We start from the raw sequence: 23604 nt of genomic DNA, 5'->3' as shown, positions 1-23604 counted from the left end.
GTTTATGGTTCATTGAACAAGCGTGAAAAACATCGTTTAAACCCTTTCCAATAAAGTTCTGTGAAGCTTATTTGGAATTTGCAAAATTATCTTTAAAATGCAGTCTTCTGAAACGGGGATGTTTCATTCATACATACATATACAACAGGGTGTCCCAAAAGTCTCCATACGTAGGGGGAAATGAACACTTTTCAGCAAAATGTCTTCCAAAACCTGTACTTAGTTCATATGTATCATTTCTTTCAGACAGCTTTTAAGAATGCTTTTGACAAAAGAACGTGTTGAAAATCGTTCTCATGGCTGGATCGGGAAGCCGGCACAAGCTTGCGATGGACTGCAAGAGGAAACATGGTGAGGACACGACACTGTTGGCAAACTTAACAGATTCGAAAAGACTGTTAATGATGTGGAGCGACCGAGATGTGGACGTCAACGTACATCCACTGACAAAGGGACAACTGACATGGTGCTGGTCATACAGCATAGTATGTACATAGTCCCCTACTTATGGAGACTTTTGGGACACCCTGTGTTTATGTAGGCCAAAAGTACGTGGATGGCCGACCATTAAACCAGAGACAGACTGTTTCCACAAAGTTGGAAGTACACAACTGTACAGTATGCTGTAGCATTACAATTTCCCTTCACTGGAACTAAGAAGCCCAAACCTGTTCCAGCATGACGATGCCCCTGTGCACATAGCGAGCTCTATGAAGTCATGATGTGTTAAGGTTGGACTGGAAGAACTTGAGTGCGCTGACCTCAACCCCACTGAACACTTTTAGGATGAACTGGAGCCTCCTCAACATCCCAACATCAGTGTCTGACCTCATCCTCACTAATGCTCTTGTATCTGAATGAACACAAATCCCCACAGCCACGCCCCAAAATCCAGTGGAAAGCCTTCCCAGAGCATTGGAGCTTATTATAACAGCAAAGTGGGATCGAGTTTATTATAACAGCAAAGAATAAATCTAGAATTAGAGGAGTGTTGGGTGTCCACATACTTTTGGTCATACATTGTAGTTCCACCATTACCATCTCCGTGACTTCTCTGAATAAGACAAATCAGTTATTGGTTCAGGGTTGGTGGGGATCCAGGAACACAGAGTGAGAAGGACATACACCCTGGACAAGATGTAGGTCAGTACACAAAATACATTCACAGCTAGGGGCAATTGAGCATAGACAATCCACCTACCAGTGTGAGGAAAGCCACATGGACACACAGGGGACCATCCACAGGAAGTGCACATGGACAACAACCCAAGATCCTGGTCATCTGAGGTGAGAACCTTATCTTCCTTCTATAACCTTCCTAAAACTTGATTGCCTTTATGATCACATTACTTTTAAAAGTGCTGGAACTTCATTATAACTGGAATACAATCCAAAAGGAAAAACTTTTATTTATTTAAGTCAAAAGGACACTGGAGTCAACCAAAGCAAGCTATACTGGAAGTCATAGAATTTTTTTTTTAAAATGTTGTTAAAAATCATATTTCTTCTTTTAAGTAAACATTTCCATAAGCTCTCATCTGTCCAAAAGAACTTCACACAACACATCGGTTCCATTAAAACAAAAAAAGATTTTTATTAACTCTTTTTCTCTGTATACTTTATTATAATAAGACACTTCTCTGCTTGTACATTGCTCCCATGAACTTAAAAATGGCAACAATCGTTTTTTGTTTTTTTTTTTCCTTGGGAATGTAAGTTGGGGTAGATGAACTTAGATACATACCAATATACATACATGTGTGTATATCAAGGCTCCAGTAATAAACTATAAATGCTATAAACGCTGTAACCACTTCAGGTACCTTAGTGCGGAAGTATAGTACAATCTTTGAGTATCCCAGGAATACACACTTGAACGGGTAGTATTATTTACTCGTTAAACATGGGTACATACGATAATGACCACATCGATAAGATAGCTTAAATGTTTAGAAGGAAGGATAAAACGATAGACGGCACTCGGAGCCTGATGCACGGCTGCCGATGTTCAGGCTCTCGGAGATGCAAATGAGGATGTGTTCATGCTAAAATATCAGTGAGGGCCGGGGGGAAAAAAAAGAAGAAGAAGAAAGAAAAAAAAAAAAGTAAAATATACCCATAGAGAGACAAGAGATGTTAAATGATTTTCACTGCAAGTACTTCATTTGGATAAACATACACACACTTGAATGCATATCCATGAGTGTATATAATGAACACGGTATAAACATCCTCCACGGTATAAAAGCACAAAAGGGTTAGAAAAAGAAAGATAACTGTCCCACCAAAAAAAAAAAAAAAAAAAAAAAAAAAGATTTGCTTTTATCCCACCCAGCCACCCCAAAGAATATACATACAGTAGAGATAATGCGCACATGCGTACACACACACACACACACACACTCATACATTTCATTTATAAGCTCTATTCAGTTATCGAAACTACTCTCCAAACACAGGCATATCCAGAAAACAAACCCCAACTTACAGCAGTAGTGAAATATCTATGCTGGTCAGAATACACAAGGGCACGTCCTTGCTCCGGTTTCAATTCAGACGTGGACTTCGATTATTATTTTATTCCGAGTGTGGGTACATGCAACTCTTACTTACGCAACGTCTTCGGTGTATCGCACGTTTAACTTTGCAACACTTCTCAAAAAAGGGTGATGAACTCATCGGTAAAATTATATACGTGTACATGTTTTAATAAGCTGACGGGAAATGTCTGCTATTCAGTCCTACTGAGATGCCACCACGTACTCCAGACACACCGCACCGAGCCGAAGCGGCGCTTAGATCGATCGTACTACTTTTTAAAACGCAAGACGTAACAGAGACTAAATGGATGGTGATCAGACAGAGCACTTTTTTTTTTTTTCGATTTTTTTTTTCCCTCACTCAACATTTACCAGAGCTGGTGAGCAAACGTAACAGCACAATACTTACTGCCTATTTTGTTTTAAAAAGGAACCGTAATATACACTTAATAGATGCAAAAAAAACAACAAAAAAAAACAAAAAAAAAAACAAACACCCCACACCGCAGAGATGGAGAGTAAAAGGAAGAGAGGGGGCGAGGAGAAGAAGAAAAAAAAAAAATAAATAAAGTAGAGAGCCTAGGAGTGTAAAGGTACTTGCGTTCTAAAAAGAAAAGCAAGTTTAAACTAAATGGTTCTTCAAATAATCAGTATAGTATTCTACATTGTAAAGGAGAACAAGGGTGGGCAGTCAAAGAAATCGCCTTATAATCATTACTTTTTTAATTGTCCTGTTTGTTTTTTTTTTGTTTTGTTTTTTTGGGGGGGATAGGGGTTTAAAGGAGGAGAAAGAGTTATTAAAGCCCACAAATTCAGTCTTCTTATAGTTGGAATACATGTTTTTTCTTGGAAAAATTTTTTTTTTTAAAAATAGTCGACACGAAAGACCCAAATGACCTGCTAAGAAAACCAAAACAAATAAACAAACTAACAAACAAAAACAAAAAGCAGGAGCAGAGAAGCGATCGTCCAACAACCTTGAATTAAAAAGTCACACTATATTGAGCTACAGCAGTGATATTAGAAACAGTAAATGTGAACATTAGTACTTCATAGGTTGGGCAAGCAGAAATTAACAATGAACGGAAACATTGAGGGGGGGAGAAAAAAAAAAAATAATCAAGAAGGATGTTGATTAAAAAAATGCCTTTTAATGACCTGCTTTGCAGAGGAAAAGAAACATTACAGCCCTAACTTTTTAAGGGAGGGAATATGAAACGTAAACTGAACAATGAGGTAAAAGGAAAGACGACACAGAAAGAAGAAAGAAAAAAAAATATAGAAAAAACTATGGAACATATCATATTAAAAGAGTAACTGCACACCTAACCCCCGATCCCGACCTGAAGAATCCGCCAAACTGTGTACAAATGCACAGGGACATCACAAACATTGGCCTTTCATAAATACTTCCAGACACTACTCCATGCTACTAATGTATGCCTCCTACACACTGCAGTCACATGTTGAGTATCCGTGTGTCAGTTTGAGGTCATATTGTGCTTGTATATGCAAACATTTATTTATTTATCTTTTTAATATCTGAAGTGTTGTCAATTAAAGTAATGGGGCGAGTAATCTAATCCGAGTAGAACTTGGGGCTTGTGTGAAAGGAAAGATGGTGTACATGGACAAATAAAGGGACAAGACACAAAGCATTAAACCAAGGGTGCTAGAATGAGTGTGTACATCATATTCATAACTATCTTGTACAATAATAATAATTATTATAATAATAATTATAATAATAAGGTAACATGTTAGGGGATGAGAATGAAAAGCTGAGGGGGAAAAGAAAAAGAGGGATGAATTTGAAATGTTGCTAAATTAAAGGGGCGGGGAAATCACTTCCTGTTCTTGGGAGACGGCCAGTTGCCACGCCTCTCACCACGATTGGCCCCTCCGTTACCCGATACACCACCCGGTCCTCCACCGGTAGGTGGACCTCTGGAACCTCGACCGCCACTGCCACCAGCGCTGACTCTCCGATTCTGCCTTTCCATTCCAGGCCGCTGGCTGGAGAAGCTCCTCTTATTGGCGGCAGACTCTTTAGTAGTTATCTCTCGGTCAACACCTCCCCCTCCTCCGCCTCCTCTTCCTGATGGATGGTGATGGTGATAGGAGGAATAGGATTTTCCACCTCCTCCTCCTACTACTCCTCCTCCTCCACCACCTTCCCTCTCTCGAAACTCTGCAAAGTCACTGCTTTCAGAGGCAGTTTCCCATTCCTCATTGGCCTGGTCAGAGTTCTGGTTGGAAACGTCTGGAGATTTGGCGCCACCAGTCTGGTTGTGGTTATGGTGGTGCTGAGAATGGGGCAGGCCAGAGTTCCCATGGTAGTGATGGTGGTGATGGTGGTGACTATTCAAATTCAGGCTCCCACCCCCAAGGTAGCCGCTATTGTTATTGTTGGTTGCCGAGATACTGTGAGTTGTATTTGCGTTTGCAACACCGGCGGTAGTGGATACATTAGGTGCTCCATCTTGCACTGAATTCTTGGATGGCGAAGCAGACCGCTGCTGTTGTGCACCCACAGCTTCAATTATACCACTACTTCCGTTGATACGGGCTGCGTTCTCCCGCTCCTGTTTAAGCCGGCGAAATCTGGGGGGCTTGTCTTGCTGATGTTGGGAACGCCCATGGCGCCTGCGGCGAGGAGGCCGCTCAAAGCCTCTATGCAGAACATTTCGTCCATCAGCATTAGGCAAAAGAAGCGGTTTGGGTCCAGAGGAATTGGAATTGGTGTTGCTTAAGGTCTGGGCCACACCTCCATTTTCAGTACCCAACTGGGCAGTTGTAGGCACAGTAGGACCAGAGATTACTGAAGAATTTACACCCTGGTTCTGAGACTGAACCAGCTCAGGTGCCTTTTCTTTTTTTTCCCCATTAGACCCATGGCTTGCGTCTTTTATTAGGGAGGGCTGCGGGGGGGTGTGTTGCTTTCGGGCTGATGCCGAGGATTTAGCGGACACACCTTGAGAGGAACTAGGCCCAGAACGGTGTCCGCCAGACATACCTCCTACATTGCCTGAATTTCTGTAGACACCACCTCCAGCGGCACCTCCACCCCTGCCACGTCTAGACGGCACTCCTCTAGGGGTGAACACTCTGGTTTGGGTATTTCTTGGTGGTGCTGAAGATGATGCATTGCCCACACCTAGGTTCTCTCCACCGGTTCCTTTTTTGGAAGCTGGCTTGCGATCCTCTTTGTCAGAGTGTGCAAGGTCACTAGCAGCACTCTCACTGCCCGTTTCAGAACCCCTTTGCCGCCTCCTTTTCGGCACTTCTTCATACTCTGAACCCTCGCTTCGGGTTTCACTGTGGTTCCTGGCACGTCCAGGGTTTGGCTGAGCACCTCCGTGGCCATGTCTGCCAGATGACCCCTCCCTCTTAGGATCTTGGTTAGAGGAGCCATGCGGATAACCACTGTTGGCAGTGGATCTGTAGTCTCGGCTGCTTCTGCCCCCTGCCCTACCACGTGCACTGCCTGCATAACTGCCCCTGTAGCCTCTGCCTCGACCATAGAACTCACCCCTTCCACGGTTCGCTCGGCTTCCCCGGGAAGAGCCCGCATGGTACGTAGCACCCCCTGCACTGCCACTTATCTCATAAGAATGCTCTCTGTCCCTCCTGGAAGGTGGAGCTAAAGAGCCAGTCGCTTGGACAGAGTTTTCTCCTTCTTTGGATGCTTTACTCATGCCCCCTCCAGCACCTCGCTCCTTGCCACCATTTCTTGGCTTTCCTGGTGGAGCAGTTTCATCTTTACCAGAAGGTCCAGATGAGGCTTGGGAACTGGAGACTGATGCTTGCTTGGCATCTTGGTCTTTATCTTTTGCAGAGCCTACAGTGTTTTTCTCTCCTCCCTCACCTTCACCAACCTCCCTCTTCATTTCCTTCAGCACAGGTCGCTTAATAGGACCCACTCGCTTGTTGGGGTTACCACCTCCTGACTGGACAGCAGACTTATCAATATGACTGCTCAACTCTTCCCCACCTGTGTTTCCACCCATTCCAGAGCCTCCCTTTCTATTATGTGCATGTCCACCACTTGCACTATTGCTTCCAGGCCTCGGGCCCCAATGAGTTTCAGTCTTTTGCTCCCGACCACGAGAGTTAGATTTGGGGTGGTGCTGCTGCACCGAATGCTGGGAGGACTGTGTGTGAGGGTAGGTACCGCCTGTTTTGTCCTGTTTTCGTCCAATACCACCCCTGGATCCTGGGTCATGCTCATGCTGGGGTGGGGGGTGATGTAGTGACTGCTTTCCGCTGCCATCCTCTCTGGCTGAAGAGGAGGAGGAAGAAGATGAGCAGGAGGAAGAAAGGCATGGCTGGGGAAGTGGAGGGGAGGTTTCGTTCTTCTTGGGCTCTCCTCCTCTTTCTCGCTCTCGACCATTCTCCTGTTTGTGTGGATGGAGAGTGTAATGTGAGGGATGAGCATGGTGATGCTGCAAATGGGGGTTGTTCTCCAAGGGGGTGAGATCAGCACGGCCGTTGCGCTCAAAGTGGGGATGTGGAGTCCCCCAGATCTGACTCTGTTGGCTACCTTGTGGGGCTTCATCTTGATGGCTAAAGCCACGAAGTTCTCCGGCATTATTAACTCTCTGCTGTGGATGAGAAACCATTCTGGGTCCATTATCTGGGAAGCTGCTGTAATTTCCACGCCCTCCCAAGAAGGGCTGGTGATGGCCACCTTGAGTCCCCACAGGGGATATCGACTGATCGGTGGAGCCAGAAGGAGAGTTAGCGCCCACAACAGGTGGCTGAATGGAACCCGTGCCTCCCTCTCGACTGCGCACTGGAGGAGTGTCACTTCTGGTACAGATGAAAGACAAATTTTAGCGTTATGATCAAGTATTAAAATCTCATTGCAACTCCAGCTCTCACCTTCCATTTCTTTATTGATAAATAATTGGAAGTGTGGGTGTGTAAATCATTGTTAAAACACTATAAAGCAGGTAGCTACAATAATAAAAGGCTCAATGCAATAATAGAAATACTATTAAATACATATTTTGCAAGAAGTTTTTATCCAGATTTCAAGAGAGTACATCATGCAGGGAGGAAGAAAAACCCTACAGTCTACCTTCCAACAAAATAATACTCATCTTTATGCAGTCTACCTGAAATGGAGCCTGTGATGAAACCATAACCAAGACTTTACCTGGCGCCTTTGCCCATGTCGTCCTCCTCCAGAGCTTGCTTCTGCCTTAAGGGGGAACTCAGAGCTCGTCCCTCTCCGCTCCCTGGGAAAACCTCTGGTCCCCAAGCCAGTTTAGGATCCATGGGTGGTGTGCCACGATGTGGATGAGGGGGACCTCCATGCTGCTGCCTATCAAATTGCTCTGAACCAGAGCCACCGGAATCTGAGCGCTCCCGACTCATCAACCCTGGACAAAAATAAACAAACAAACAAATAAATAAATATCATGTCAAGTAAGTATCATACAATTTCGACTTTATGTACACCATCATGAAATTTTGTGCACAAACCAGTGGGATGCATGCCGGCTGGATAGTAATCCATGGGTGGGGGGCGACCCTGTATCATACGAGGGTCCATGTAAGGCATCATCATCCACCGAGGGTCAAAGTTCATGGGCAGAGGTGGAGGGCGTCCCATGGAGCCAGGTGGGTAAAGAGCAGGCTGTTTAGGGCCTGGCTGTGGTGTGGCACCTGGAGTCGGTCCCTGCTGAGGTGCCTGGGACTGGAGCTGGGCTTGGGCAACCTGGCTGTGCTGCTGCTGCTGCTGCCACTGCTGCTGCTGTTTCAGGAGCTGTTCCTGTGTGCAATTAATAGCATAACAGTTTCACCTCCTTGCCCAAATCCACCCAATATTATTACATGAACACCATTGAGAAATATTGAGAAGCTTTAATATCTGTTATACATTTCTGCAGGAGTGGTTGCATGTGGATTAGATTTTACTATTCTCGCTCGCTCCTGATTACAGATGTAACGCAACACTGAGGCTGTTCGAGATGTCGGTGGCACAGCGTTAAAAGTTTATTCCTGCTAGAGGAAATATTTTCCCGCCTACAGCTTCTGGTTACATTACAGCTTCCTTTGCCTCACTACTACGCTAAAGATGGACCAAATCAAAGAACGTTATTGTTGCAATAACCACTTCAGAGATATAGCTGAGAATTCGAGACTGCAGAACATCTAAGAACAGACACGAACCTGCTGTTGCCTCTGGAAACGAGGTGGGAGGGACTTCTGATACTTGGAAAAGCCCTGACCAGGCATTCCACCCCCTGGCCTTCCTGCTCCTCCAGTAATAGCCTCTACCTTCACCGTCTCATCTCCGCTTCTGCTGCCGCGAACATGTGTGCCGCTCGACACGGGCTCCTCCTTGACTTCCGCTGGTCCTGGGACTTCATTGGGCTGCTGATGCTGGGGGGCAGGAGGCTGAGAAACCTGTTGTGACTCTGTAAAACAGAAAGAACAGAGTTTAAGAGGACCAAGCTGACTTCATGTGACTGTTCACAAACATGAGTAAAGACTGACCAGTGTTCGAGTCGTAGCTGCTGTTGCTGCCAGCTCTTTGTCTGTTATTAGCAGTCAGCACCAGTGTCGCGCCACCCGACTGAGCGGACACCAGAGGCGGTTCCTCTGTGTCCACACAGGGTGACGGGGGCTGACTTGTGCTGGATGAAGAGGCCGAAGTGGTCAGGGAAGGAGTGGGGCTGTTCGCAGGAACGTCTGCAGCAGCACTGGGCTTCTGCTGCTGTTGCTGCTGCTGCTGTTTCTCATCCAGCCTCTTCAACTTTTCAGCACATGCAGCACGGCGCTCTTCTTCCATCCTGCGCTCCTCTTCCTCACGGCGACGCCGGGCACGCTCCACTGCCGCAGATATCTCTGACGACGACTGCTTCCTCCGCTGGCGCCATGTCTCGTCTTCATCCTCGCCCTGTGTCTGGTTGAGCAGGGCATTTGATGGAGGAGGTGTAGGTCCCTTCTGCTGCTGGGCCGGAGCACCAGACGGTTTCTGCGGCGCTGGCTGGTTCGAGGTCCGTTCCTGAAGACAGAATGTCTATGACTCAGTAAGCTCGTCCATACACGCACACATACATATATACATACACACACACACACACACACATATATATACATATATATATACACATATATACATATATACACACACACACCGTGAGCATGCTTACGTTAGGAGCAGGCAATATAAACAAACTTTTCAAATCATGATGTTTTCCAAACTTGGATGGTGAGAGTGATGCAAAACTGTCCAGTGGACAGTGGATATACAAAAACATCATGTACGTAATATCCTATTCGATATCTTATGCCTATTCAAAAGGTGACCCATACCGTACACAAAGTTTTCTAACAACTTTTCATTTAAAGGGAAGGGTTCCCATTCCATCTTCATTCATGCAACACCTGTTTTCTTCTTCAAATAAGCGACCATAATAATGCATTTTCACACCAGTGGCATCGTCTGCACCGGTCTCGTATACATTATTATTATTATTTATTTTATTTTATTTTTTATTCACAGACAAATCACTTACACGGTGTGGATTAATAGAGGTATGAGAGGTTGCCTGCATTTCAGAAAATCTCTACCAGGGTCTCATTTATGCCACCCACCACTAGGCAGATGTTGTCCTTTTGTATCTTGGACCCCTTCCCCATGTACCTGTCGGTAGTAGGAGTAGGGTCCCTGCCCAAGAAGTGAACCTGGTGGAGGGGAGGGCTGCTCCCGAGGGCCACCGTGTCCAGGCCTACGCCCCTGCATACAGGCAAAAGCACCTGGCAGTGAGTCATCCAGGAAGCACTTCAGGTGCCCTTCAAAGCTTGTTCCTGGTTGTTGCCATAGCAATAAACTGGGGTGGAGTGTCAGTGCCTGCTGAGATCATCATGTGGGTTTTACCTGGTAGGGTCCAGCACTTGTCTGGCCACCCCAGCTGCTTCCCCCCTCCTCGGCCCAGTTTGGCTTGCCGGAGGGCGCTGGGGTAACGTCATCAGTGGGGACAGGAGGTGTGTGCCTTGCGCTTCCTCCACTCTCAGTCATCCGGGAACGTGAACTTGGGGCAGGTCCTTCTTGGGATTTCTGCTGCTCCGTTTGTTCCCTAGAGCGGGACGACCAAGGACACATGTGCGTCAGAATTCGAAAATATATTTACCATACAAAAATCACCATTACGCTGTTTAGTATTTTCACAGAAACTTACATAATTCCATTCTCGCTTTCAGCTTCCTCTTCATCCCCCTCATCTTCACCTTCATCATCGCTGAACTTTAGCTTGGCTGAGTAGTCAATCTCCTCTTGTGCCCCTGATTTAAGAAAAGAAATATATAAATATTAAGATTACAAAGACACGTTAAAAATAAACAGGGAATCAAAGAGCTTTTAATGCGCCCTCCTTACCAGCCCATCCTTCATCTCCATCATGGTCTAGCTCGTCCAGCTCCTTGAGGTCATCCTGTTTTAGGATAGAGGGGCGTTTGACCGCCTCACCACGGGGGCCACCGGGTGGCCTCCCCTCCGGCGCAGGCCCACCCTGCGAACGAGAGAATCTGAGGAGAAATAGAGAGAGGAAAGAGGACTGTTAAGAGTTGAAAGCTGCACTGGAATAGAGAATGTGTATTAACATTCATCAATACACTGCGAGACTAATTAATCAAACATGGGGGGCGGCACATTTGGAAAGAATTTGCTTTAACCAGGAAAAAAAAATGTAAATAAAAAATTCCAATGTACTAAACTGCAATGTTTTACATGGAGATTATTGGGACAATCTGTAAACCTCTTACCTAGGGGCCTCGTTGGGTGGTGGATACCTGTACGGCCCTTGTGGACCGTACGGCGGTGGGAAGGGCAAGTACGGTGGGTACATCTAGAAGAGAACAAACAGCAGAAAACGGGTTAGAGAAGTACTTTATCTCAAATGCAGCATGTCCCATTGTCATTAAGTACATCTGGTAACCCAAACTTAATGGACAGTATATAACAGAGGCTACTTTAAAAGCTTTAAGAAAGACAGAAGTTCTAGAACAACTTATAACTACTATATGATCTACTCCAATGTAAATACAAAAAACATCCCAGATATCATTAGCGCAAAAAAAACAAAAAACACCATACAATACTGTTCAAAAGCTCAGTGCTGTTTTAACTGCAATGACCACCTCAGAGTGAAGTTTATTTATTTCCCCTAAACGGTTAAACTCTAGATTCACCATTAGTTATTTTATACGATTGTTTAAAACATTACTGACAAAAAGCCTCGCAAGACATATGCGACACCACTATTTTCCCCAATGTGATACCCGTGGTAAAATTCTTGGTACTCACAAAGGGAGGCATGATTCCTCTGTAAGGAGGGAACTGCGGGCCAACCGGAGGCTGGGGGAGGGGAAGGGTGGGGCTGCCTCTAGGTGGCCCATGGGGGGGATTCTGTAGGAGAGGGGCCCCAGCTGCACCCTCCATTCCCATGGTTCCGCCAACCCCACCCTCCGCTACCCCCTCCCCAGCTATGGTGGGCGCCAGTGCACGGCCCCCACCATCCCGCCAACTCATCACGTCTGGAGTAGAAAAGCAGGTATTTATGATAAAGAAATTTAATCTGCATCTTGATAGTGTATTACATAGCAGACCACAATAGCTACAGGTCAATTGAGAAGAAAGATCAACGACGTCAATGAAAAGGCTTAAAAAAAAATAATAAAAAAAACCCAGAGAAAAAAACCAACCAAACAAAAAAATATATATAAACGCGATATACTTACTCTGGGGGCGGAGGCTTGGTCCTGGCCCATACCACTGATCTGCAGTGGCCTGTTCTTTGCCAGCTTTGTCCTGGTCTCCCGCCGCCTGCAGGGTGGGAAATTCCTCGCGAGAGAATGGCGACGGTTGGTTTGATCCCTTTCCACCTGTACAGAGTGTGCAGCCATTACATCAGTGATGTATTCACGTCACTGCTCGAAATATCTCCTTCAATCAAAAATACTACGTGAACATTATTAGTCACGGTCTGTTTCACCTCCGCAGTTTGCACCAGACGCAACACAAATATTGCCATAAAGTAATCACATGAATACAAAGATGCCACTGAAAAACCATGCAGCAGGTCTGGTTTATTTCTTTGTTTTAGCTCCACCCCTTTTCCCTTAAAACCCAGCTCAAGGTATACACAATTTAATAACAAAAAGGGGTCAAATTCAGCTGGGCAGAAGACACGGGCTTTTCAATATTACAAACTGCTCCTTTAAAAACATTCACAAAACCAATATGTTATCTGGGGAACCAGAACTCACCATCTCCTGGTACTCCATGTGTAACACTGGCCTGAGCCCAGGACCTTGTCCCTGCGGCTATAGCTGTAGTTTGGGCCTAGAAAGCACAAAGTCGAGTTCATCTGTATTTTAAAAAGCAGTGTGTGTCATGGGAACAACAGCAGAACCATTTAGCGTACGGCTAACGCTGCGAGGATTTAGGATGCATTTCATTAGAAAATAAAAATATTAAAACGTTCAAAAAGAACACGCAGCGCTTTGTGAAAACGTGTGCAGCAGCACCTCTTGAGCTGGAGGAGTTCTCGGCAGGCTCGGGGCAGGTGTCTGTGAAGCCGCAGGCTGCTGCGACTCCGGCTGCGGTGGTGACGATACATCGGTACTGCGGGAATAAGAAGTGTACACACATTCAGTATCGTACATCAGACGTGTGAGATATGGGCTAGATGTTGAAATAAAGCTGTAATAATAATTATAATATCTTTCTGGTTTTCAGTGCATGCGAGAACAGCGACCGGGTTCTTCAGTGTTTCCTGAAAAACGAGACAAACTTGGTGTGCTGTTACAGGAAAATAATTAACCACCTCCACCCTGAAGTCGATCATCTTCCTGTATCTTCTACCGCAGCAATCATGAAATGTACAAGGAGTCATGTCTGATCTCCGTTTATAGTTCCTTTTAAGGTAGAGGAACTTCCACAAAACAAGTTACTCTTATCGCTTACAATTGTCACGACTGAAAGTTAAAAATCAACACCTTCTGACGAGATCGAGAAACAGAACCGAAAATTCAACAGGCTGCCATAGCAATGCACTTTTCTCATCTGGACACATCACATTAAAAAAATAAAATAAAAAAGGGCAACTTTTTTCAGTTTTCAAAAAAAAAAAAAAACCACCCTAATAACCCTAAGCCTTTCCAGAAAACAGCTGGATTGAGGACTGGACTTTTTTTCAGTACATTAAAACACAGCTGATGAAAACTCCTGGAAGGCAACAGCACTGCAGAGTTCAGCGTTTTAGTTGATTTCAACTAATCAACGTGGTCTGCGTGGTGTACTTCACAGCCGACACGACTGGCTATGATCCTCCAGGACCACAGAATTAGACACTCCTCCACTAAACCATTAGCTACCAGATGTTCTCCAAGGCAAGTCTCGTTTGCAAATGCACTAATTAGAAAAAGACCCCAGGAGTTGATTCAATTTAATCAGAACCTTGGGGGCTATACTAGATTATACAGGCAAACCACTTACCTCTTTGGGTCTGCTGATTCTGGCTTGCTTGCCCATCCTGTGCCGTCTTTGGGAACGAGCGAGACGTTGGGGTCGTTGCCTTTGTTCTCCGCCTTCAAACTGGGCAGGTTGGCTGGGGGGGGCATGCGCCGTGCAGAGGCAACTTTACCAAGAGACTGCAAGCCATGACGAGGGGCAACTACAAAGACAAATGCTAGAGCTGACCAGGGAGCATCAACACATTTTAAGATGGCTTCATCTGCGACATCGCACTTACAGATCCGACATCACACTGTTCACTTATATTTCTGAAACCTGGGAACAACGTTGTGAAACGAGAGACGAGCCTGATCGTGAAGCAAAGCCGAAGAGAGAGAAAGAGAGAGAGAGAGAAAGCTGTTCAACGTGTCCCGGGGTCAAATTACTAGAGATCTGAGACGAGGAAAGGAGGGAAAAGAAAGAAAGAAAAATCAATCGTTATAAAAGAAATGGTTATCACGCCGACCTCCCTGCAGCTTTTCCGATTATGGATCGTGTTATTTTTAACATTTTAGTACACACACATTTTAAAATCTTGAACGCGTCAGCACTGCATGTTTGTAATACAGGCACTAAAATGAATCGAGTTCACCAGACCAAGCCCAGACAACCGGGAAAAGTGTGTGCGTATGTGTATCATGTGTCTGAGCTATCAGTTTTATTTTTTTATTGCCCGGCAGCGGAGTGCTTCAGTATGCTACTAGTGTAGCAGTACCGTGTTTATTTTTCCTCGATCCATTAATCAAACTGCGTATTTCATCAGCTATCTATTCAGATGTTTCACGCTTTATTAGTGGTCTGATGCGCCTCTGCGATAGCGTGCTTCTCGATAGCCGTAAAATCGGTAGGAGATGAGACACTACTAAATGTTAGATGGGGAAAGGGGGTGGGGCCTCCCATAGTGGAGAGATCAAAACACAGATGCAGCGACTGTCAATCATTCCAGATCTGCATGTCAATCGACTCATCTCACACTCGGTAGCCGCTTATCCTGGTCACAGTTGTGGTGGACGCGGAGCCTATCTGAGAAACACTGAGCGTGAGGCGGGGATTACACCCTGGATGGAACACCGGTCCATCACGCTGAACACCAGCCTGCACACACCCACCCACCAACCAAGGGCAATTTATCACCAAGGGTTTTTAGGTAGATGAGAAGGAACCGGAGAACCCAGAGAAAACCCACAAGGAGAACACGCACAGAAACTCCATCAGGATCAAACCTGCGACCCTGGAGCTGCAAGGTGGCAACGCTACCACTACGCTGCACCGCCCGTGATCAGCATCTCGGCCATTCTCATTGGTGTATTTCTGAGTGATGATAAGCAGCTCACTCTAATGTTAAAATGCAAAATGCATAAAGGTTGGTAGGTCTTTGGATATACTCAATCAACCAGATTTTATTTTATTTTTTGTGTGTGTTGCGAGATTTCCCATTTTTAATTGTTTTGACTAAATCGGTTGAGTAACGGGGACGATCTTCCTGCAGTCCATCGGCAAACACATGAAAGGATTATAGCAGGTCATCTGAGAGTTAAATGGGAGAAGGAGGCTGACGAGACCTACCAGACTCTCTAGCGAGTGCACCGCAGTCATGTGGATCACGTACGCCTTCGGTGCAAAACCGAAGGAGGCGGTCAAAAAGGTGCCGGGTTGCATTTATCGTTAGCGCGACGTTTACCGACTCGGACTGCAAACACGAGGCTCAACACCGAACCGTTGTCGACGGCAGAGAGAGATGAGCAAGAGAGATGATTAGCGAGAAGATTCATTTCCTCTAGCGTCAAGATTATCACTTTACGCTTGCAGGTGCAAACTGAAACCTAAAGTGAACAGAAACACGGTGCATGAGTCCGACTCAATTTAATCTGGCTTCTGTTCAAGTAGATCAGAGGTGGACAAAGCAGTAGTCCAGATGATCATGTTCCCAGGCTATTCGTTTTTATTTATGGATGTTCGACAGACAAGTAGGCTTAGCAAGGCTAGACCCTCGTTCCCCCGCCACTTCTCCTCACATTCAACAAACAGAGGCCGGGAAAAAAAACCCTTCTCGGTACTGACTGTCCCAATCCACAAGATTTTAGTGTGTACATGTAAATATAATGCACTTTACGGAGGTCTGATGCGCCTCGATGCTGTAACTAGAGGCTCGAGAAATGCGCGGTATGACGTCTGAGACATAAAAGAAGCTTTAAGAAAAAAATTTTTTTTCCAAAAAAATATAAATACTTACCAACAGGCTTCTGTACTTCAAGGCTCTTTCCTTTGTAGGTATCAAACAGGTTGAGAGACGCATACTTGGTTTTGCCATCCTTCCCCTTTGCTGTTTGCCCAGAGCGCTCTGACATTGCGCTGCACGCTCATTGAGTATGGTGAGCCCTGAGACTGGCAGAGACAAAGAAGAGAAAGAACGAGTGAGACAGAGCGGGACAGAAAGAAAACAAAACTTTAGTCGTAGAATTCGATGCAAAGGAGGTACAAAAAAAAAAAAAAGTCCCCTCGCAAAACCAGCAGCTTTTAAAATTACGTCTATGTCGCTAACGTCACAATGTTCTCAGAATACTTTGTGTATCATCACAACTTTTGACAGACAGGAGACAAATAAAAATGAATAACTGGGTGAGGTTACACATCCTTCCTGACAATTGGTAAACTCTATAGTCCAGGGGTGTCCGATCTTATACGGAAAGGGCCGGTGTGGGTGCAGGTTTTCAGTCCAACCGAGCAGGAGCCACACCTGATTTCACCTGTTTAATCAGCTGATCTTGGCTTTCAATAGACTCAGGTGTGGCTTCTGCTTGGTTGGAATGAAAACCTGCATCCACACCGGCCCTTTCCGGATAAGATTGGACACTCCTGATATAGTCTAATCTAAAATATCGTGCTCTGTGGTATGTACTGTCGAACAATCCTTGGTAGGCCTAGCTGACCTCGCGTTTGCATTAAAGTGGTAAGAAAGAAAGATCTAAGTAACTATTAAAAAAAACCACAAGAAAGACTGATTACTTCTGTCACAGCGTCTGCACCGCTGGTTGTGTTTCAGTGTTTCATCAGCAGTAAACATGGCTGGAATTCGAGCCACATCTGAGGAGTGTGATGCTTAGGTATTCGTGTGATATGTAAGGAGAGTCAGGTGACAAAGTGCCGGCGAGCAAGAACGGTCCGTCGAGGACTACACCGAGGCGGGATTATTACACTGGTGTTGTGGTAGAGTTCGTTACGAAGACGAGTGCACATCAGAGAGGTCAGTGGTGAGGTGCAGAGTAAAAAGGTGACAGCACTATGTGACGCGTGTCTGCCACCGAAAAAAAAGGAAAAAAAACCCCCACTAACATTGTTTATTAAGCATTTACATAACATTCTAGCGTGTTATCGAGGAAGTCTGTTTTGAGCGGCGGTTTGAGAACAATCACACCAAACACAAAAAGTTTAACGGAGAAATGGAACTCGCGGCGTAGTTAACGCTGCGGTGTACGTTACAGCAGGACTTGGAAACCCGACAGACAGGGATGTTGTGGCGGTGACGTAGAGCTTTTAATCTTCCAGATGTACACGAGATACGCAAGCGAGTATGTGAACAATGCCGCTTGTGTAGCAGCTGCACATGCGCGGTGAAAGTGTAGTACAATTGCGCCTTCAAAGGGAACGCTCAAGACGGGGTCTGGCTACTGTGGGACATCACTGCAAACAAAATACAAACCATAAGCCGCATATGAAGAATAGTACGTCGTTTGGGACACAACTTTAGTATTTACTCTCCGATGTGTGTTTTCAGAACAGAAGCAACGTAACGAGTAAACGCACCTTGTGCCGCACAGACCAACTAATCCATAATGGGATTCGTTGACGACGATTTTCGGAATCGATTAGTTGTTGCGGCTCTAGTGTGATCAACACGCCCGAGTTAATGCCGTAAAACAGAGATGTAACGGATATGAAATCATGAGAACAGAACGAACAGGATGAACACCTGAGAGCTGCAGGTCAGACAGAAGTGTGGTTAGAGGAGACCTGCAGCGCAGGTATTAAAGCTCACACGTTAGCAGTCTGTGTGATGTAAACGTACAGGAAAAGGGACTATGACTTTCAAACGAAGCGGACAGATGTGGTTGCCATGGGGACGCGTTATAAATGATGTCCGCGTGTACGTGTTTGTGCGCTGAGAGAGAGGCCGCAGCCATGGCAACACCAGGGTTGATGGTGTGCGTTTCACCGCTCGCCAATAACTCCCACACAGGTTTAGTCCGGTGTGTACACTAGAGCGTCTCGGTTTATATAACCACGGCGTGTTCACTGCATCGTGTGCCGTACTGCAAGCGTTACAACTGACATCCCTTAAAATAAACCGATGCACAACATTATCTACAGGTAGACCAGCAGAGTCTGAAGCACGACATCAAATCACCACTCCGCTCCTGGCACAGTCGTAACTTTATCACGTACGACAACCACCTCTCTCTCTCACACACACACACACACACACACACACACACACACACACACACACACACACACACAGAGAGAGAGAGAACAACACAGCTTTGATGACCAGAACTAAACAAAGCAGCTACCTAAGGTTGCCTTCGCATTTTCCTCACGGCAATCAAACTCGGGCACGGACCAAAATAACTGGTCCAAGAGCGTCTGAGAACAGTAGCCTTGGTCCAGGTCCAATCTAATCGAATCGTTTCTGATTCTAACCTGAGCTACAAGATAAACTGTGCCAAAGGGCAGAGCTGGAGAACTACAGAAACAGCATGTGCTTTGGATATTTGGACAAAATAAATAAGTAAATAAACACACACAGAGAGAGAGAGAGAGAAAAACACTGGACGCAATACACAACACGTTATAATCTAGCTACTTACAGAACTATTTAGTAACTTATTAAGCACCTTCTCTATGTTCAGGTCATTTTTGTGTTTCATCTTGTCCCCGACACAGCTCATTTACATGTAGTGAAGCCCACAAAACTCCAGAAAAAGTGCACAGGCCTCTATGCCAATAAAAGTATTTAACAATATACACTACCTCTGAAAAATTTACTCACACTCATTCTTTATTTTTTCCACATTTTAGAATAATAATAAAGTCATCAAAACTCTGGAGTAACACAAATGGAGCTACGGGAATTATGTCATGATTAAAAATCCAAAATAAATGAAAGTAATTTACCATGTATTCTTGGAGTTTTCTCACCTGATTTCTTGAGGAATTTCCCTGAGATGCTTTTTAAACAGTATTAAAGGAGTTCACACCTACACCAGACTCTTATCGGCTGCTTTTCGGAATATTTCCCTCCGGGTCGTCCGTTTAAATGAATATTTTTTGTAAATAAAATGTTAGTTTTCTAATGAAAGAAACGAATACGTCGGCACGGTATATATTATTGTCTACGACACCGATTTCACACATTTAATCACACACCTTCAGATCAAAAGGCTTTCAATATCATGAGAAACATTTCAGTCAAGTGTCCACAAACTTTTGACAGGCAGTGTGTGACATTAATAATAAGTGTGTGTGTGTGAAATCTCCCTCATTGCTCTGCGCAGACAGACCGGCCCGTCCTCTGTTTACACAACACCATTTCTCTGGTTATAACGGAATAATTCGTTTTATTCCTCTTAATTTATGTGTGTGTGTGTGTGTTCTCACGCCTTCCTTATTTTTTTTATATTCTTTATAAAATGCCAATAATATAAAACGACTGCTTTTCACAAAACGTTCCCAACGGTACTCTTAGTCCCTGACCTAGTGAACCAGCATGAGGATGTGTTTTTGATAGGGCCTCCAAAGCTCTTGTGTGTGTGTGCGCGTGTATATTATATATATAAGCAATTTAACTTTGTCAGTATATTCCATACATAAAAGTGCAGTAATCCATGTTCAGAAGTTGGTCGAGGTTTACATTCGTTAGTCTTCATGTGTGTAAATTTACACACACGTTCTGAAATTTACATGATTTTCTTTTGCATGCATTCTGATTTTCCTGCGTAAGCATATCCTTCATATCCAGCGTGGCAAACGAGAAAAAGTCGTTCTCACAAAACAAATAAAACTTTCTAAGGATGGAGAACAATTAACGGTTTTAATATAAACTTTACAATTCGTGTTTCCTTTTGGGTGTTTGTTAGACAGGCAGCGACGCGCGGAAAGACTTTGGCGCAAAGATTTCATAATGTATTTTTCTCCCTGTCATTTTCAGCACCAGGCCAATTAATATCGTGGCTATTATAACCGTACCGTAAAAATATCGAACCGTAACAGCCCTACGGTTTCATCCTGCCGAAAACCGTCACCGCCATCATCAGCACCTCACTACAGAAAACACACCGGTGAAGCTAAACCGCTTCTTCTCACACGAACACAGCTCATCGACGTCGAAGCAGAAATAACGACAATTATTTATTGTTTTCAATTTATAAAAGAATAAACCCATAAAAACGTCGTGTTTATGGTTAGAGATTTGAGAATGAGGTCATGCGATGGCCGGTGAGCTCCTGAAGGCCTAACCCGTGTAGCTTAGCAACAAGATTTAAGAAACACTGCGACAATACACGAAAAACATACGTGTTGGTGTTTTTTTAAAAACCAACAACAACAACTTTTAAGGAATTAAATAAGCCGTTAAACACTGAAACAACATATTGAAACTAAATAAATAGTCTAATAAAAAAAAGTTACCCGCTAACAGGATTAGCATTGCTGAGCTAGCGGTTAGGCCTCTCCGTGGCTCAGGATGGAAGGAAGGAGGCACCGAAAGGTTTCATACCACTACAACCAGTTTAAACAGATGATAACCAGTATAAACAGCTCAAAATAAACTGGACGAGGCCAACTCTGACACCAGTGAAGCGGGCTTAGTTAAACGTTAGCCAACGCGATATATAGAATATATATTTTGTATTAGAGTGGTGATAAAACTAAAACACACACATACAGCCTAAAGATAGATATATTTTTTTAAAACAACAAGTAGTAGACACAATAACGAATGAAATCAGTTTATAAGGATTAAGACCAGACCCAAGCTGTGCACTAACACTCATTTACAAGAACAAAACACAAAATGGCGGCCGCTCGAGTGAAGGCCGTTAGCTTCGGGCTAACTCTCATCTCATCAGGATCCGTGACGGCGTTGCTCCTGCTTTTAACACCGTTTTCACACTTCACACACACACACAAAGTAACGAGCTTTACACCCTGAAACGTTAAAATACGAGCAATTCACTGGCTCTACAAACACACACAAACAAACAAACACAAAAAGACTCGACGTATTAAGTTTCAGAAGTTACAGCCTTCGCTGTGCTGCCAACCAAACACGGGGTATTATGGTCCGTAGAGATTTAACAAATACGAACTCCGAAACTCACTTTCAAACACTGAGAAGCAATTAAAACTAGTGTTAGTTCATTATTTAATCGTTATAAGCACGCAAAGTGGTCGGGTGAGAAAGCTGTCCCAATGCTATGCTAACTACGAGTCAGGGTGAACCCACTGTATAAAGCTAAACCATATTAACCACAACACCACACAAATTTTATATATATATATATATATATATATATATATATATATATATATATATATATATAACATGGGTTAACTTAAATGCAGGTAATAACTGTAGCTAATTCGAGCTAACCTGCGCTCGCTAAGCTAGCTAAGCTAGCATCTTTACTCCCCCCTAACAGACGAGCAGTAACGTGGTGAAACATAAACACGAATAATAATAGTAATAAATTAATGCACATTTACTGACCTGGTCTTGTTCCGACTCGTCTCGAGGTTGTTATCGCTGGATTAGGTTATGAATAAACGTTAAGGTTACCTAGCTAGCTCAGTCTTATAGCCAGCCCTCTGTATAATCACTCCAGGGCTCTAATACACAAACCAAATCCGGACAGCTCGCGCAGCAACAAGCCTCAATAATAATTTTTTAAATATTTATGTGTATTTATATATATTAGTATTAATCAGATTGGGAGCACTGTAGACGGATTGTGAGTGCAGTGAAGCTTACTTGTACTCCTTTTTCTTTTTTTTCCCCCACAAAAGAAATGAAAAAGGGAAAATAAAATATTATAGAAATGGTAATGGATCCGTCAACTACAAGAGCCGTCAACGGCTACTGAGTCTGTAGTGCAGAGAGGGGCGGGGAGTATGGCGGGAAGGGGCGGGGCTTGTTAGCATAATGTGCTTCAAATCCGCCTGGGGGCGGGGTTAAATACGCAGCAAAAATGCAACGATACACAACACAGAGGAAGTTTGTGGACACCTGGCCGTCACATCCGTATTTGGTTCTGTATAGAAAGTCTCTTTCCCTTCACTGGAACAGAGGTCGGGATCCTTTTCAGCTGGCAGAGCCATAAAAGCCAAAAAAAGTTATGATTTGTTCTTTTAAGAAACAGAGAAAAGGTAAGATATTATTTGACGTTTTTATGTCTTATTATTATTATTATTATTATTATTATTATTTATAGTTATTATCTTTACTATTATTGCATAATTATGAAAAGTGGTAAGGTAATAAAGGCCATTTGTCAGTTTGCACCAATAGTATGTTCCTGCAATACAGGAGGCTGCAGTTTCACGACCGCATTTCTAGGACCCTAGTTTTTTGTGATAGTGACACCTACTGAATTGGAGAACCGCGGTCCTAGGACCACATTTCTAGTGCTTTAGTTTTTTGTGACCACGCCACATACCGAATTGGAGAACCGCAGTTCTAGGACTGCATTTCTAGGACTGCATTTCTAGGAACTTAGTTGTTTGTGAAAGCGCCACTTACTGAATCGGTGAACCACAGACCTAGGACCGCATTTCTAGGGATATAGTTTTTTGTGACCACGCCACATATTGAATTGGAGAACCGCAGTCCTAGGACTGTATTTCTAGGACCTTAGTTTTTTGTGACAGCGCCACCTACTGAATTGGAGAACCGCAGTCCAAGAACCGCAATTCTAGGAGCCAAGTTTTGGAGGACCGAAAAAAGTGCAACCAAGCCAGTATTTCCCCCCAAATACTAACTACTTATAGTTTTAAAGGTTTATTACACACACACACACACACACACTATACATATCAATCTTAATGTCAATTAATGTTCATATTACTGTTATTGTGTACTGTTCAAAAATTTGGAAAAATTGTATTTTGATGCTTTGGGAGCACTGTATCTTGAAACTTTCATGTCAATGAAGCTCCTTTGAATTGAGAAAAAAAAATGAATAGAGTGATATGCAATAAATCCGAATAACTCAATTTGCATTTCCTGAGAGAATGTTTGTAAACTTTACCTTCATGGAGAACTGTGTGGTTGAAATGGTTCCCTAAATGGGTTATGACTTTGCTCAGCTATGTTGGGTGAAACAAAGCTGAACTGCAGAGCGGTCAGTGGAAGTCCTTGCAGCGCGTGGTGCATTTCTTCAGTTCGGGCAAGGATCTCCCTTCTTGGATTGTTGTGCTTCTTGAAAAAGAGAGCCCAATTGGTCAAATGAAACATTTTAAGTTCCTTTCATAAACACA

General features: G+C 44.1%; 1 protein-coding gene across 6 annotated transcripts; it reads right to left on the bottom strand.

The window, feature by feature from the left end:
- Positions 1-1569: 1569 nt before the first annotated feature.
- On the bottom strand, positions 1570-22230 carry prrc2a (proline-rich coiled-coil 2A). Of its 6 annotated transcripts, XM_053684558.1 has the most exons (18): positions 22100-22215; positions 21839-21874; positions 16304-16455; positions 14053-14230; positions 13083-13179; positions 12822-12897; positions 12294-12437; positions 11860-12089; positions 11319-11401; positions 10933-11081; positions 10736-10838; positions 10435-10633; positions 10201-10293; positions 9048-9558; positions 8721-8968; positions 8031-8319; positions 7702-7927; positions 1570-7352 (listed from the first exon to the last, which is right to left on the bottom strand). In XM_053684558.1, the coding sequence occupies exons 3-18, from the start codon at positions 16416-16418 to the stop codon at positions 4385-4387; spliced, it is 5709 nt and encodes a 1902-aa protein (XP_053540533.1). In that variant the 5' UTR covers positions 16419-16455; positions 21839-21874; positions 22100-22215; the 3' UTR covers positions 1570-4384. The 6 variants fall into 6 exon arrangements, with proteins under 6 accessions (XP_053540533.1, XP_017336914.1, XP_017336913.1 ...); XM_017481425.3 differs by lacking the exon at positions 21839-21874 and having other exon boundaries at positions 22100-22230; XM_017481424.3 differs by having other exon boundaries at positions 21839-22215.
- Between the last annotated feature and the right edge of the window lie 1374 nt (positions 22231-23604).

This window comes from Ictalurus punctatus, chromosome 12 (assembly GCF_001660625.3).
Source record: "Ictalurus punctatus breed USDA103 chromosome 12, Coco_2.0, whole genome shotgun sequence".
In the NCBI taxonomy this organism is placed as follows: domain Eukaryota; kingdom Metazoa; phylum Chordata; class Actinopteri; order Siluriformes; family Ictaluridae; genus Ictalurus; species Ictalurus punctatus.
This window is presented reverse-complemented; position numbering and strand designations above follow the sequence as displayed.